General features: G+C 37.9%; 1 protein-coding gene across 1 annotated transcript in view; it reads right to left on the reverse strand.

Annotated features, from left to right (window-relative positions):
* CCSER1 (coiled-coil serine rich protein 1) overlaps positions 1–16295 on the reverse strand; it is a 621205-nt gene that overhangs the window by 222566 nt on the left and 382344 nt on the right. Inside the window, 1 exon segment of the mRNA XM_066317939.1 lies at positions 1971–2048. Within this exon segment, the coding sequence (XP_066174036.1) occupies positions 1971–2048 (78 nt within the window).

Here is a 16295-nt window from a genome sequence, read left to right on the forward strand (position 1 = left end):
CAATATACTTGTAGTTTTACACACTTAACTGACATCCTGAATAAAATGATGTACAGATACTACTTGCCGTAGTTACAACTTGCTCTTTAAAATCTCATGCAAAAGCAAAGAAAGTAAATGCAATTGCCACTTTGATTCAACAGAAACACAGCTGAATAACAGCTATCATTAATAGCTATCCTTCACAGAAAAGATGCACAATCTGATAAATAAAAGAGCAAAAAGTTTAAACAATATTACAAAAAGTGTTAGCATTATTTATTTGCACATTCCTCCTCACCAAGTTCCCCTCGTGATCATAGCAGGCTTGTGTTATTTCTGTAAATTCATTCAAATTTCTCTGCAATGAATCCCTTGCAACAGAATTTTCACAAGAACACTGTACGACATAAATACAGGTGAAGTGTTGTTCCGTAGAAAAACATTCAACATTTCCTTTTGTTCTTGCATCTCAACAGCCTGTATGAGAGAATATATTACTTCAACTGTGACAAGGTGGGCATTTTACCAGGGAATTCTGCAAAACATGTTCCACTAATTGAAGAGAATGCTGCTAAAGAAAAGGATTTATTTAATTTATTGTTGTTATTATGACATTTAATACTCAAATCTCAGCCAGAAAACTGCACCTGTCTGGGGGAGGAGGTCCTAACGTTATTTTTTACTTCTCACCAAACTCCGAGGGAACGAGGGAAAAAAATATATAACCTGCTAACAGCATGAATTCCTGCAGCATGAGTACCACATATTTGATCTGAGAGAAAACAACCAAATGCATAAGTCACATCTGCTTAAAAAAACCCCAAGCAAACAACGTAACCGAAAATAAATGAAACAACACAACCTCCCCCCCCCCAACTTTTCATATTTCCTGTTGCCATTTTCAGTGGAAAAATTTTATTTAACATCTAATGTATAAGAAAGTATTGTGAAGGATAATTGGTCTCAGAACAAGTGGATATAGTACTGCAGCATACAAAAAAGTTATGAAATATTTTTTGAATATCATGGATTTTTCAGCAGTAATATATACACACCTCAGAGTTTCAGTAAATTCCACCAGACATGACTTTACACAGACACAGTAGAACATAAGGGTTCACATTTGGTAACCCACAAAAAATAAGTTAGTGCAGCTAAAACTTTTCACATTAAAATGTGACATTTTGGTGCTTCTATCTTCAGAAGACAAAACTTCAGTGCTCCACTGACACAAAACTAAAAGGAAGGTTACAAAGCCTGCTTTAATTCCACAGTTCTTTCCATAGATTTGAAACAGCATGTTGATCTATACCAATGCAAAACCATCGTACTACTTTGCAGAACAGTTAAGAATTATTGTTAGACTTTGCACAAGTCACAGAATGGAACTGTGCTAAATGTTCCACCAAGATTATTCAAGAGGCTCATGTAAGCACGAGAATCTCTTACATGCAGTCAAGGAACGTTCCACAGAAAGAATATTTCCAGTTAGAAGAAGTGGGGAAAGAGTATTTCTACAGTTAAGCAATCTTCCTTGACTGTGTTCTTGCATGAGGATACATACTATCAATACACGTTCTGGGAGAAATGCTGACAGATGCTCTTTAGGAAACAGAATTTTAACATCACTTGGCAAAACTGTACTTATTCCATTATCTTTCAAATTTCAAATCTTGTTTGGACAGCATATGACAATTCTAAACATAAAACTGTCAGTAAGTGTGCAAATAAATACTGAAAAAGAAAATTACAAAACACTAATACATACCATCCACATTCATTTATGCAAATTCTCAGCTCTTCATAAAGCCTAAAATTAACAGGGCATTGGTGTGCTGGCAGGTAGTTGTAATTATCTTCTCATGCTTCTGAAGGTACTTTAGAATCACCAAATCCATGCATGGACAAAACAGCACAGGCAAATCAGCTGACAGAAACCTGAACACCCACAAAAATGATAAAAAATACCGTTTGATACAGCTACTTACATCATGGCCGACGAGTTCTGTCTGTGTGGATTTATCTGCTTGGGAAGCAAGAGCCTTCTGAAAGCACTGAGCCTTTTCCTGTAAAACAAAATAACATTGCATAGGTGAGTCATGTTTTTCCTCACTGGGCTTTGCAGCTCCAAACATCCAGATAAATTCAAAACTCATGCATGGACAGCTGGTAAGAAATAGCTGTATTATGGCACTACTCACACCGGGAGGTTGATTTCCTTCCTAATATATGCTTTTATAAATTTATCTTTCTCTTAAACAGAGAGTAGACCCAGCCAGTCTAACTCTGTGATACAGAGGGCCCCACAAGAAGCATGTCACTGAGGCAGACACAGAGCACAGCAGACACAGGTACAAAGCACCAAACAGCTGCAGGGATTGCAGCAAACACCAGCACCACTCGAACAGCAAAGAAATAAGTTAGATTTTTTTAAAAAATAAGGAATATGCAAACTTGCAGATCACAAGCCTGAGATGACTTCTGCTCCCCCACTCCCGACAGAAACATGTTAGCAAATCCTGAGCATTTCTTCAGTATTAAACTGGTTTCTTCTTTTCCCATCCTTGTCCCTCTGTACCTGAATAATTTTTGGAAGTGTGGCATGGAATCTCTGAACAGACTTGAGCAAAGATATCTGGCTGCTTTGACACAAAAAAACCCCAGATTCTAATACATCATTTGAAACTGAGCATACAATTTTGGTATCCAGGAGAAGACACTTGATAAAACAACTGTAAATATGTGGGGTAAGGCAGGAAAAGGCACACAGGAGGGGAAGGAGAATGCAAAGTTCTTTATTGAATTGATTTATATTTTCCTGCTTACTGATTCAGTTTAATTTTTCAGTTGTATCTGTAAAAAATAATCAACCTTGAACTCAAATTCCTCAAGATCTACAAAATATAATTGAACACTACTGGTATGTATTGCAATAACCCAGAATTCATTTAAATTGAATTTCAAGTTCATTGACTCTCAAGTTGTCATATTATTTGATTCAAGGCAAGGTATGCACATCACTTAATTGAGTAAACAGCAGAAAGAAGTCAACCCCTTAGTGATACTAATCTCCAGTATTTCAACCCTTCACATAAAGGCTGGGGGAAAACAGAATTCAGACTGATCTCTTCACTTGTATAAAACACTTGAGCCCAAATTTGTTGATGTAACAACCAAGTTAAAACTGAATTCACAGAAAATGAAATCCTAGCTCTGACAGAAATGCTTTGTTCTCTTTTTTGAATTGATTAGTCATTAAATTTATTACTCTGTCCAGAGCAGTTTCACACGTCTAAGAAACAAACATTATTATATATCTAGTCTCTTATTTAACTGTATTTTACTGCTCAGAAGCTCCATGGATTTTCTAGTTACAGATACTGATGGATACCGGGTGTTCATGTAATCTAGTGACTGGAGCAATACCAGGAGTAAACTGTGTATCTGATCAAATTTAACATTTCTGTTCTTTCTGCATAGATTCACAAACATATATTTTGAAAAAAAAAATTTGAAAAAGCAGGGAGAAAAAAAGAACAACCCAGAAAAAATCCACTATTCATTAAGGCAACAAATTAACTGGGAAAGCTAGAAAAGTTGGAATAACAAAATATTACCTTCCTCAGAACTGCTTATTTAATTATGTATATGCAGTGAGATCCATTTTTACCATATCCAAGTTCTGACTTCACATTAACATGGTAATCATTTTTATTTAGTTTTGTGAGCTAACTAATAAAATGGGAAAAACTGAAAATTTCCAGATGTCCAGGTACCGGGAAAGAGCGCTTGGAACTAAATCCTCTTTCCTTTTTCTCAATTATAGCAAAATAGGACATGGAAGATCTTTACAAGCCAGGTAGCACACTTTAACATTGATCCATAACAAAGAATTAAGTTACCTGGACATCTATTCCCACAGCAGCCTTCTACTACCCTCACAGCACTACTCATAGGGATGATTACTACTATAAAGTAACATTTAAAAGCAACTTTTCAAGTTTTTTCAAGTCCTGAAACTTCCCTGAAACCTTCCCGATATTCTAAAAGACAAAAATTATCTTCTTTCAGAGGCTTCCCAGTGAAACTGAATAATTACTGACTTTTTCCATATGTCACCCAGTCCCACTTTCTGCTCTTTCTTTCTGCTCTTTCATCTGAGAGGAGTCAACTCCCCCTTCTCTGGGATATTACGTAGAAAAAGGACTGAAAATAGATCCTTCCTTACCTTTTTTCTTTACTGAGTAAACAAAGTAGTTACCTTTGCTTCTCTAAGGACCAAGAAAGGACCAAATAATTTATTTTAAAAAGATATTTACCATCAGCCAAAGTACTTCTAGGTAACTTTTTTCAAGTGAGAGAATTAATGAGCATCTTCTCTGACCATTCTGTGTGTTGTTCTTGCCTCTTATTAAAATAAACACAGAAGTACATTTGCAGGTGACATGGATAAGAGCATGAAAAACTTTTATTCCCTGGGTTCATCCTAATTAGCGAAAAGGCAGAAGAGCTGTTGGCTCTTTTAACAGCAACATAGCCAGAAACATTCATTGCACCCCTCTCTCTGAAGTACCTGTGTGTGTATCAGAGTGTGTGTTTTGAGGGGAGAAAGATAAAAAGAACTACATGGAAGGACATTTTCTCAATCATTGCAGTTGCTTCAATTACTGAGATTACTGACTGGGGTACTTCAACAATCACAGTGAAAAGCATTACCAATAAAGATCACGTTCCTGTCTATTTCTTCACATGGGAAGAAGTTCACACATAGTTTGTATCTCAAATTAGCTCTGGTATAAGAGTGTCATGGTTTGAACACTTACTATTTTATTACAATGTTTGTAATAATCACCAAATGGTGCTGAAATAGAAAGGCAACAGATATCAGCTGATAAATGATGCAAGTACAAATATCACAGATGAAATAGAAAAGTGAAATGTAAGACAAAGCGAGAAAATGACCTAAGTCTTGACTACTGAAAGAAAGACAGCAGGAAAAAAGTAGAGCCAGTTAGATTTAGGCAGTCAGTAAAGCTTGATACATCTTGAAACATGACAGTGGTTTTCTAAAACATTCCTTCTCCAAAGAGATGAGTATTAAAACAATTTTCAAAGCTTTGACTGTGAACAGGTCGAAGTAATTTTTTGTGACTGTACTCTTATCCCCTACCAGTGACACCATGGTGACCACTTGTGGTGCTTTGTTTAATTGCAAATTCCAAACATAAAATGCTTGAAAACTACTTTGAATGGTTATCTTAAAACAAGGAACAAAACTTAGTGCCCCAGGTATTTCAGAGGAATCAAAACTCTAGTGTCCAGCACAGCTGTGGGTTTCATCCCTATGGAATGTATTTTGTCTAGTTGACAGCATATTAAAGGTTTTTTTCCTTAATGGCTGTTTTATCTTGATTGTTACTTAGGTTAAAAATATAAAATCTCTTAAGTTAACTTTTTACCTCTGCCTCCTATAGTCTTTACAGATTATTTGAAAACATTGTGAAGACAAATGTGGCATTTTATCTCAGCATACATCCAGAACAGCCTCCAATTGCCACCAACACTGCAGCCAGATTTACAACTCACATGTGATTCTTTCCCTTGCTTCCAGCATGAGCCCTACTGTGAATTACAACTTCTGCTCACCACAGAACTGGGGCGAAAAAGCTGTTCTTCACAAGACTTATAAAAATGCAAAGTCTTTTAATTCTGATGTGCTTTGGGATTAAACTTAATCAACAGCAGCAGTTAGGCAGAGAGCAAAGGAGTAACAAGTAGGAAAAAACCTGCTTTTCACCATCTATTCTACCTAATTTACAGACTACAATGAGCTACAGAATTGACTTTATGACAGCCATTTCCATAGAAATTGAGTCCCTATTGGTTTGAGTCTCAGTTTGGGAAGAAAACATATAATACACAGCATAGTGCCAGCCATCAGCTGCAGTACAGCTGAATCACATCACACTTGAAAACTCTTTGTGAAGCCCAGCAAAAAGCCAGCTGTCTCTTGAACACAACATAAGGAAACAGCTACAACTTGGTTCAGCTATCTACTCATAAATGCACTAAGAACTGAGGGGCTAAATAGCCACAAACCAGAGGCATTACTCTGGAACCACAGTGACAAACAGGTGTGACCACCCCCAAGGGGACTATCCCATTGATCAGGAGAAAAACATGAGAAAACTTGGTGGGAATGCATCCAAATATGCACAAAGGCAAGTTTCACTGAGGGTTATGGTTCTATCAAATCACTGTAAACAACAAACACCAAAACTACATGGAATTTCAGATAACATTTCATTGCTTTCACAAAGGACTCTTAAACAAAATAAAAGTTTTTTCAGTTTATACCTTAGGAGACTTCTGTAAACACACGGTAAATTTCTGTGCATATGGTAAATATGGCATCTGGAATGAAAGACGGCACACCTTCTGCTTTGATTTCTGTCAGAACGTGATATCCAGGTATGAATCAAGAAAGGCTAAGACTAAACTGTCTCCAAGTAGTTTGCAGTGCTTCAATAATTAGTTACTGCCAAGTCTGAACACATCTAATGAAAAAGACTGTTTCTTAAAGTGCGATCATTTTATAATAGGTTTTGAAAATCAACAATATTTAGCAAGGTTTAAAATCTCTGACAGAGTTACAAGTCCTGCTGTAGACATGCCAGCTAACCTTACAGTACTGCCAAGGTTTACTAGATCCTAACTAGAGAGGGTTATTAGAGACTAGAGACTGTTTTGAAATCCTAATAATCCCAAGTATTTTCTTCAACTTTTCATCCTCAAGTTCTGCAATATAAAAGTTCTTCTCTTTTGTTGAGTGCTGTATAACCTTAGCAATAAAAGATGACTCTGAATTTTGAGAGCCCAGTCTAACTAATCAGAAAGGGAAAACACAGAAAAAGTGAATCTCCTAGTCCACTGAGCTGACAAATGTCAGACAGGAAAACAGTCTTAAAAAATTGTATCTTCTGATTCATTTATTTTACTGGACGGTGCTGTACTGTAAAAATTGCCATTGCCACATTGCCACTTGTGTATGTGCTGCAAAATTAAAAAATGTTTACAGGTATGTGAGACCATCTCAGAACTTCAGAACAAGGATTTTGCAAATATATACCTGAGTTTTTAAGTTATTTTTCAAAAGCATCCTGGGAAGATGCTTTAAAATACAGCATTAAACGGTGGGAGCTATCTGTTTATTCCATGTGAAAAAAAACCTCTATTGCATTTCTTGGATTGGGAGAACTTCTTGACAGCAAATGTATTTTGATTAATTATTTACTGTTTTATCTGTTGCATCAACAGAATGCTAAACTGCTATCAGAATTTATGATTTATATTTTAAAGCAATACCTGCATATTGTTTATTTCTATCACTCAGTCATTCAGTAAATCTGAATAGCAAGTTGTCATTTCCTTACTGATTATGGCTCCCATGGCTACTTTCAGATATATGCCTGTGTAAACATGTCACTAAAAAATACAGGAACTTTTTCTAGTGAGCACATCTCCAAAAAAAAAAAAAAAAAATATATATATATATAAAATCACAAATCACATACTCACATATGGCCCAGACATGGCCATGCATGCTTTGAATAATGCAATGCAATAAAACATTTATACGGTCACACTCTGTGAATAATATGGCCATAACAAGTGATGCCAATCTTAACACCCAGCAACAAAAACAAAAACCAAGACTTCACAAAGTTATTGGAAGGAAAGGAAAAAGAAGCAGCTGTGCAGTCATAACCCTTCAAAAGGCAGACACATCAAGCACAGGAGTTCATGTAGAAATTATCTCTACAAATAGTCTTGAACTTTTAATAAGCCTTGTTGTTAGTTTTAATTTGCGTTGTGGTTGCAACCAGATGTCCAAGAAGATATTACTAAATCTTACAGCAGCTCATCTAATAGAAACGAGTATCTCTTTAAACCCATATATTTTTGGGTTATCACTGCTCCACTGACTTCTAAGACCACCTAGACAACTAAAATCCTGTCCCAAAATATAAAACACCCAACAGACAAGATGAGGAGACAGTATTACCCCGGTCTGATAACTCAGAAATGGTGATACTGGGATACTAAGCCTTACAGCAGCAAAACACAAAAATCCCCCACTTCAGCACTATTGCCTTGATAGTCCTACAAATATTTGAAGAAAAATAGTCAATGAGTGATTCATTTTTCAAGGTCATGTGAAGCCACATGAAAAGTTATGGAGTGCTGCATAAAGATGTAGTCCAAATCTCATGTCCTGGAAAAGCAGACACCAATAAATTCAACACACTCACTTCAGCTAGGAATTTCTGGGCTCAGTTACGGTCTCAGAGCCCACAACAGAAGAGTATTTAGTACGACACTGAATTGGAAGATTACTGCAAAGAAGAGTTACACATTCAGATTCAAAGACCCAACTTGAACACCACTGATTCACAGTACTTTTACAAAGAATTTATATCTAAATGGACATCACAGACACAGCAGTGGAATTCTCTCCAACTAGAGCTCTCATTTACTTAACTGAGCTGAGTATTAAAATGCCTCTCTTGACATATGAAACAACTTACTGGTTTTATACACACCAATTTTTGACCCATCATCTTTAAAGTACTTTATTTTTGATCATCAAAAATAAGCAACTTTAAATCCATTTAAGTTCTGCTTTTCTTATGTTTACTAGCTGAAAATGGAGATCAGACATAAAGTCTCTAATTAAATTGCTTGCAAACTCATGTTCAGGTTTTATAGACATAACTGCAACTTAAAAAAACTGTACTCCTTGAACAAGGATAAACAGATTTATTTCAAGTATTTGTCTCATGGGGGTAGCACAGTACCTTTCTCATAGTCCAGCACGAACTATGAACCTGGAGTAGGAAAAAATAGATTAGATTATTCCTGCCCTTCTGCTTTCACAGAAATATACTGCCACAACATCACCTCTAGGTGGTATGCTCATGATTCAGCTGGCAGAGTTGTGCTGACACACACACACAAAGCTAACATGCAAATGGACACAAACTTTCTAAATTTAGTTAAGAAAGGAAGCACCATTTATAAATTTGGGTTTTTTTTCTTCCTTTATCCCTTTTCAGAACAACCACATTTATCACTTCTGTGGTGTACATGACTTTAAATGCTGCCAGGTTCTGCATGGGTACACAAACAGAATTTCAGTCTGTCCAAAACATTTGTTTTGGAAGGGCTGGAATTATTTTTTGTCGTTTCTTTCATGGGTTTTTTTTTTGGTGATTATCACTATTCCTCAAAGGAAAAACTCTCTGCTTAAACAAATACACTACAATGTAACAGCATTATGAAAATCCTGTAGCATTATTAACAGATGAGTCTGCAAAACATTTAATAAAAGGTTTGAATTGAGGAAGCTGTTTCATTACCTTTTGAAATTATCAAAGGCATTCATTAACTTTTTGTTACGTTTTTCTTCCCTACCTACCAGGTGAAATGCCAGCATCCTTTAGGCCTCTAAGAGGAGATATTTCTGTGCTGTCAAGTATTTCAGCTGGTTTGAGTTCCCTTTCCCTCTGTGCACACAAGGACATTGGTGGGATGTGATTCACGTCAGTGCCAGCCACTTGATACAGAGATTTAACAGAACATGCATTAGACAGAGTACAAGAATCATTAAATCATCACATCACAAATTGCAACTGTTGTTTATTGAAGGCTTCTGGCATTAATTAAACCTCACACAGCTAAGTATTTACAATTTTACAGATTGCTGTCCTGAGGAATGCGACTCATGACTGTAGCATTAGGAGCATACAGTACAAATGCAATGAAAGGGTCATTTTTGAGTTGTCCCAGCAGCAACTGCATGAGGCAGGCAGATTTCGGCCATTTGTTGGTCAAATGAATAGAGAAAAATAATCACATAAATCAAATACTGGCTGCCACCACGGAAATCAACAAATCTCTGAACCAATCTCTGTGCTAAATAAGGCTGCCGTTTTATTCACTGATATCAACAACATATAATCCCTGCATCATTGTAAATATACTCAGCAATATTGAAAACAACCAACAGCTGCCACTCTGAGCTGTTGTCCCTATGACATTATGTCAGCTACTCAATAAATTTTGGCAGATGTTCTGGACAGAACCATCAGTTTAAGTTTAATATGGCAACAACAAGACAACTCTTTGACTTGCTTTTGTCCTGCACTTGTGTGCAGCCCATTAAATGCAGACATTCAAACGCATACACTGAAGTGATCACACTGCCCATCCTTCTAATTATTTTTTACAGTGGTCAATACTAACTGCTCCATGCAACAGAGGGAGTTTCATGAAAATCACTGTCTAGACAGATGAGAAGGGCCTCAGCTGGCAAGGGGCTTCAGCAGGAGCTTCAACCTGACAGTCAGCCCACAGGCAACCAGCAGGGAGCTGCACAGCACCTCCTGCCCAGGTAACGTTTTGGAGCCCAAAAGGGTTTGTAGGGATTTAATAGGAAAGTGAGGCATGGAGAATTACAGGGAAACAGAGAGCTTCAATAGAAGACTAAGGAGACATACTCAGAACGGGATGTAGAAGTACAGCTCAGGAAAAAGCTTCAGTCACTACACCAGGCACTCACATTGCAAAGACTTTTTCCTGGGCAATTAACGGCTTAAGCAAGGACCAAAAGGCACTTTTACCCTTTGTGAACCTTCCCTCAGGGGAAGCCACAGCATGGTTTTTGCCAGTAATTGACACTGGAACGTTATTAAAGTAGATAGCTTTTTACTGTGAGTTCAGGTTCATCATTCATGCCCTCCATTTCTACCCAGTCACCTCAGCGGAGACACTGAAAATTAAGTATGAAGCACATCATATTCAATTCACTAAGACAAAACTAACACACTTCAATATGCATTATCAGGTATTGGAAGCCTCAAAAGTAATTTTCAGCAGCTTTGTACTGCTTTGTCTAAGCAGAATAGTTGTGACCAGACAACAAAATTTTGTTTTGCTTTTACAATGCCAAAGCAATTCAGAAGAGAGGAGCATATCAATCTCCTTTTCTTTCAGACATGTCTTTAATTAATTCAGAAACTTCTCCAATGATGGGAGTTTCACTTTGTGAGAGCTGCGAGACTGCTACAAACTTCACAGCAAATCATTTGGATGCTGGGACGTAGTCAAGCATTTTAACAATGACATTTTGACTTCAACCGGTGAAACTAACAAACTACATAGCAAAGTATTTTCATTATCATATGAAAATTGGAGCTTTCTAGGCACCTGCAAATGATAATAACAAGTATTATATTGTACAAGGAAAGTAACCATTGCATTCAGGTTTTCGCTATGATGACTATGCAAAAAGGCAACTGATGCACAAAGAATTGAAATAGGATTTTTCTTACGATTTCCAGAAGAATTACAGGATCTTCAGGAAAGAGTACTGAAAAAAAGATCTGTCATTTTTCCTTCCTTTTTAAAATATAATTTCTCATCGTTTAAGGAATTGGTGACTAGACCTTTATTTCCCACTGACATATTTCATAAGCAAAACATGTTGCTATGGTCCCCAGATTGCTGCTGCAATCAAACCAAAAAGGATGGCTTATAATCATGACCATAAAACAGCTGTGACATGAAACTGTTCAAAGAGGGTAAATCACAACTCAAACTATGATATATTCATAAAAACATGAGAATTACATTATTCGAGTCTAAAGAGACACACTGATCCTTCTTATAGTATTTTTCAGACAAAAGACAAATAAATTCTCATTTTGCCTCAGAAAATAAGAAGTGAAAAAGAGATGAAGGTGAATCTACAGCGCTTGAAAAACATTAATAGTCAGTTTATGCTATAACATAAATTCACTCTACCAAATAAACCATCTTTATTGTCTCATAATCGGTCTGTTGGTACACTATTGTTGATAACAATTGTTCTGCTAAAATTTTTATGAGTGTTTTTAATGCTGTCCCAGTGCCATTCTCAAAAAAGGATTTGGTTGCAAATGCTGCTTTTAGATAAGCCAGTGTTGCCTAGGAAGATGCCTCATTTCTCAACACATGCAGAAGAGAGATGAATCCTGTCTGTTGGCCAAAGACCAGGGACTCCCTCTAATATCCTAGTGTAAACCAAAAAAGGCAGCTTTGAAACAAAAGCACTTTCAAACTAGGCTTAAAAGATTAATGGTGTTAAGGTTAAAAGATGCAATGAATGGCTGCAGTAGAAGATGGAGCTATAAACCTACAAACACAGTCCTGTTGGATTGCACCAGTGAGCAGCAGAAATCCTTTGTGGGTTAACAAATATAAAGGTAAAAAGCAGTTCAGGAGATCCCTTGCACTGCAAAGTGATGGACTGGGAGAGCACTGAAGAAAATATTTGAATGTCTTCAAATGCCACATTTTCTGAAAGCAGCTGCTTGTGGCCACTACTGGAGACAGTCAGCCGAAGGGCTGGATAAAGCCTTGCACTGACCCAGTACAGTTTTTCTCATTTCATTATTCGAAAGACTAACCCAAATCCACTCTGTTTTGTAATACTGCAATATCAGACTCCCATATTGTTTCAATGGACAAGAAAATTAGTTTCCTCTGCTATTCCTCCAGTTGTTCCATGTTTCTTAAAAACCAGTTTTGTGTAGACATAACAACACCCACCCATTTAATCTAAAAGAAAGCCAGACAACCTATTTTAACCTGTAACTCTTCGGGAGCCATATGGTAGCTCTCTATCAATTTTCAAAATTTCAAGCTGAATGCAAGTTATCAAATGTGCTAAAGAAACAGGTGTTTTATTGACATACAAGTGAAAGGAGATTCTAAAAGACCCTCAAAAGGTGCATCTAAAAGCTGGTGGTAAAAGCATTTACACGTGAGACCCTGCAGGTAGCAACCTGTGCCTCTGCACCATAATATTGCTATTGGTTACAGATTTCTGTTTTCCTCAAAAACTTCCTGCACTGTCCTCTCAAAGTTATCCATGGATTTAGGAATCAAGTGTCACCTACAATCATTAAGGGTAAGATGTGCAAAAAGGTAAGCCCATTTTTGTCCACTGATGATTTAACCAAGTAAAAAAGGGTAAAAAAATCTTGGTTTTGTTCTGTTCCTTAAACGGATTTTGCAGAACCCAAATTAGACTACATCTTTCTGGGTTTTGATATTTTTTTCTTTTCTTTCTATTCAATTATTCAATCCATTTTTCTCCAGAATTTCTGGTACTGAAACTCAAACTGGTTCAACAGACCAGCAACTCAGAACATCACTGAACTCTCGAAGTCATAAGTACATGAATAAACTGTTTCAGATTGCTGACTATTTTATAACCATGGAAGGTTTGACATTTTCATGTCTTGAACATTTATGGCACATTATTCCATTCACGGCAACCAAGAGTCTCATTCTCCAAATCCAACTCGTTTACAGAAGGCTGTCACATGTCTATTTCCAAATGGCATAAAAAAATGAAATACAAAAGCAGAAAGTAAAGCAGAATTATGTGAGCAAACATCCTTTTTGAAGTACAGATAGGGTAGATGTAGCTTGTCTTCTATGGAAAATTAGCTGAGTTTTTCATGAGTTCCACAGAATTTTTCAAGTAGATTCTCTTAAGCTTTCAGGTTCTAGCTATTTGTTTCAGAAATACTGCAGAAAAAAATGGACTTGTTATTTACAGCACCACTCTGTATCAAGAGTGGAAAGCTTGAAAAGTGATCCAGTGTTCAATATTCTTAAGAAGAGATGTTCAGTTTATTCTGTTTACACTGGCTTTTCTAGCACCACTTAGAGACACAGTATTTGCTTTCCTGTCAGAATATGCATACAAGCAGAAGTAAAGAAAGCAACTATCTTTTGAAGTTCCCAAATTGTACCCAACCTTCAAAAGACTTAATTGTTTTTGGCAGCCTAAGTCTCCAATTCTACCACAGTGACTACAATAGACATTATAAACAGGTGAATTTTCCTTTTTTTCTGTCCTTCTGAGTGCATTTCATTTCTATCCTAGCCTTAGCTTGTTTTCCTGTGGCACTCCAAAGATCTTCCCTGGCAATTGATCCCATATATTCACCTCAGCCCCATTCATACGCTAAGTTTTACCTGCTGCTCAGAATATAATGTTCCATTAATTGTTAGTTTTGTTTATTTGCTGGTCCTGGTTGATTTCACTACACAGACTCTCAGTTAAAGGGAAACCACATAACACAGAGGTGTAATCAAAGAACTTAAAAAAACCACACAGAATGGGCAACACAAACAAATCATTTGTTTGCCAGTGGGTACAAAATGTGGGGTTGTAAAAGAACTTCAGACAACTACCTCTAGTCCCTACAGCTGGTCCTTCATCAGCTCAAGTGGTACTACTCAGGCTTAGCTTTCTTAGGCTGGTGTAATTTGTGCAATCTTGACATTGTTAGAGAGACCCAATAACATACTTTATTCCACTGATAAAGAACAGGGTAAAGGGAAAAAGCAACACATCACCCCCACCCCCAAGTGCAGAGGCAACTTTGCTCCTTATCAGTGATCAGGACAGTCAAGAATTGGGCTCAAATGCTACAAAACTAAAATTCTGACACAAAATTCTCAGTTCTATTCATCTGAATTCAAGTCCTGTTTTCATCTGCACTAGATTTGAGATGACCATCTCTTTTGTACTCCTTGCCTTGCACTCCTGTTACCTCCTTGTAGACCTTCCTTACTTTGTAACTTTTCCTGGTCCTTTCCCTGCTATGAAATGGCTGATAACCTTCGTTCTTTCTCCGCCACTGAGACACTTCACTCTTCCCTTTAGACTTCAGCCTCTGATATGTGCAACCCTGAAATCCAAGGTCTCTCACCTCTGCAGTAACTTCAGTTCAGGGGCAGACATAACAACTGGCATCTGAAGTGCCAGGGCTGCCACCTTTTTCTAAGTTCTTCCTGAAGAAGTGTTGCAGAGGGGACAAAAAATGCAGCTCACTTCACTGCACAAATTATCTCTGAATTGATATTTTCATGGTGTTAGAACATTTTGAGGCATGAAAATACAAACATAGCATCTTTGCTATTCTCTTTACCTTTTTTCTTTATTTTTTTTTCCCAGCAAGTAGAGCACTTGCTTTCTCCATCCAATTTACAAACTGAGTATATTTGCTTTATATTATGTCCTAAATGTGGATCTAGACTAAGATCCTTCAGAGGGCAGGGTGATGTCCCTCACTTTCTGCTTCCTCTTCCAACCATTGCCTCACATGGGATCTTTTTGTTCCTCCATCTGTAGGGAAGTTACCCCACAGCCAACAGTGGAGCTACAGCTGAGTGTGCAGCTGGCACTCCACAGTATCACCTTGAGTACAGGACTTCCCAGTCACACCAATGGCAGAGCAGCACAGATCCCACACACTGCACGGTGCCAGTCTTCACCCTCTTTTCCTACATCTCACCCACTTCCAGAACTCCTCTGCCTTCAGGAAAACAGCCTGCACAGCTCAGGTTTTATAGAAAAAACAGAGCCGAGTGGGACATTCAATAGGTCAATCTGGAGGACAGAGCCAATGCCCCTTGTCAATACACACTCCTGCACTACCAAGTTCTCAGAAGAGAAACTAAGATGACCCTTTTCATTAATTTGCAGTCCCCAGAGTTCCCACATTTACATATTGGCTTCACGAGAGACAGGTAAGAACGCTTTTAATGAAATGGAATCTTTTATAGATCTTGTCCTAGAAGCTAGCTGATATTGATTCCTTAGCTTATCATGGCAGGAAAAAATAGAGCCCTGTGCTGCATGCTGACCTTACATGGTTCACAGTGGGAAAAAATACATTTTTATAAACTTTCACTAAATATGTATATGCACAGATGCTAAAGTCAGTGAAGGAGAGGAGGTGCTCCAGACACTGGAGCAGACTCCCCTGGAGCCTGAGGTAAAGCCTGCAGTGAAGCAGCTGTGCCCCTGCAGCCCATGGAGGTCTACAGTGGAGACAGATCCACCTGCAGCCTGTGGAAAACTCCATGATGGAGCAGGTAGATGGGCAAAGGAGTCTCTTACTCTGTCTGAAGCGTGTTCTTGGAGGAGAGACTCCCAGCAGGACCTGTGGCCCCACAGACAGAGAAGATCACACTAGAGCCAGTCTGCTGGCAGGACTTGTGACCCCATGGGGCACTGGCCCTGGAACAGTCTGCTCTTGAAAGAATGGACCCCGTGGAAGGGATCCATGCGGAACAGTTTGTGAAGAACTGCACCTTGTAGGAAAGACCCACGATGAAAAAGTTTGTGGAGGACTGTCCCCTCTGGGAGGGACCTGATGCTGGAGCAGGGCAAGAGCATGAGGAAGCCC

The sequence above is a fragment of the Sylvia atricapilla genome, chromosome 4 (genome assembly GCF_009819655.1).
Source record: "Sylvia atricapilla isolate bSylAtr1 chromosome 4, bSylAtr1.pri, whole genome shotgun sequence".
Classification (NCBI taxonomy): domain Eukaryota; kingdom Metazoa; phylum Chordata; class Aves; order Passeriformes; family Sylviidae; genus Sylvia; species Sylvia atricapilla.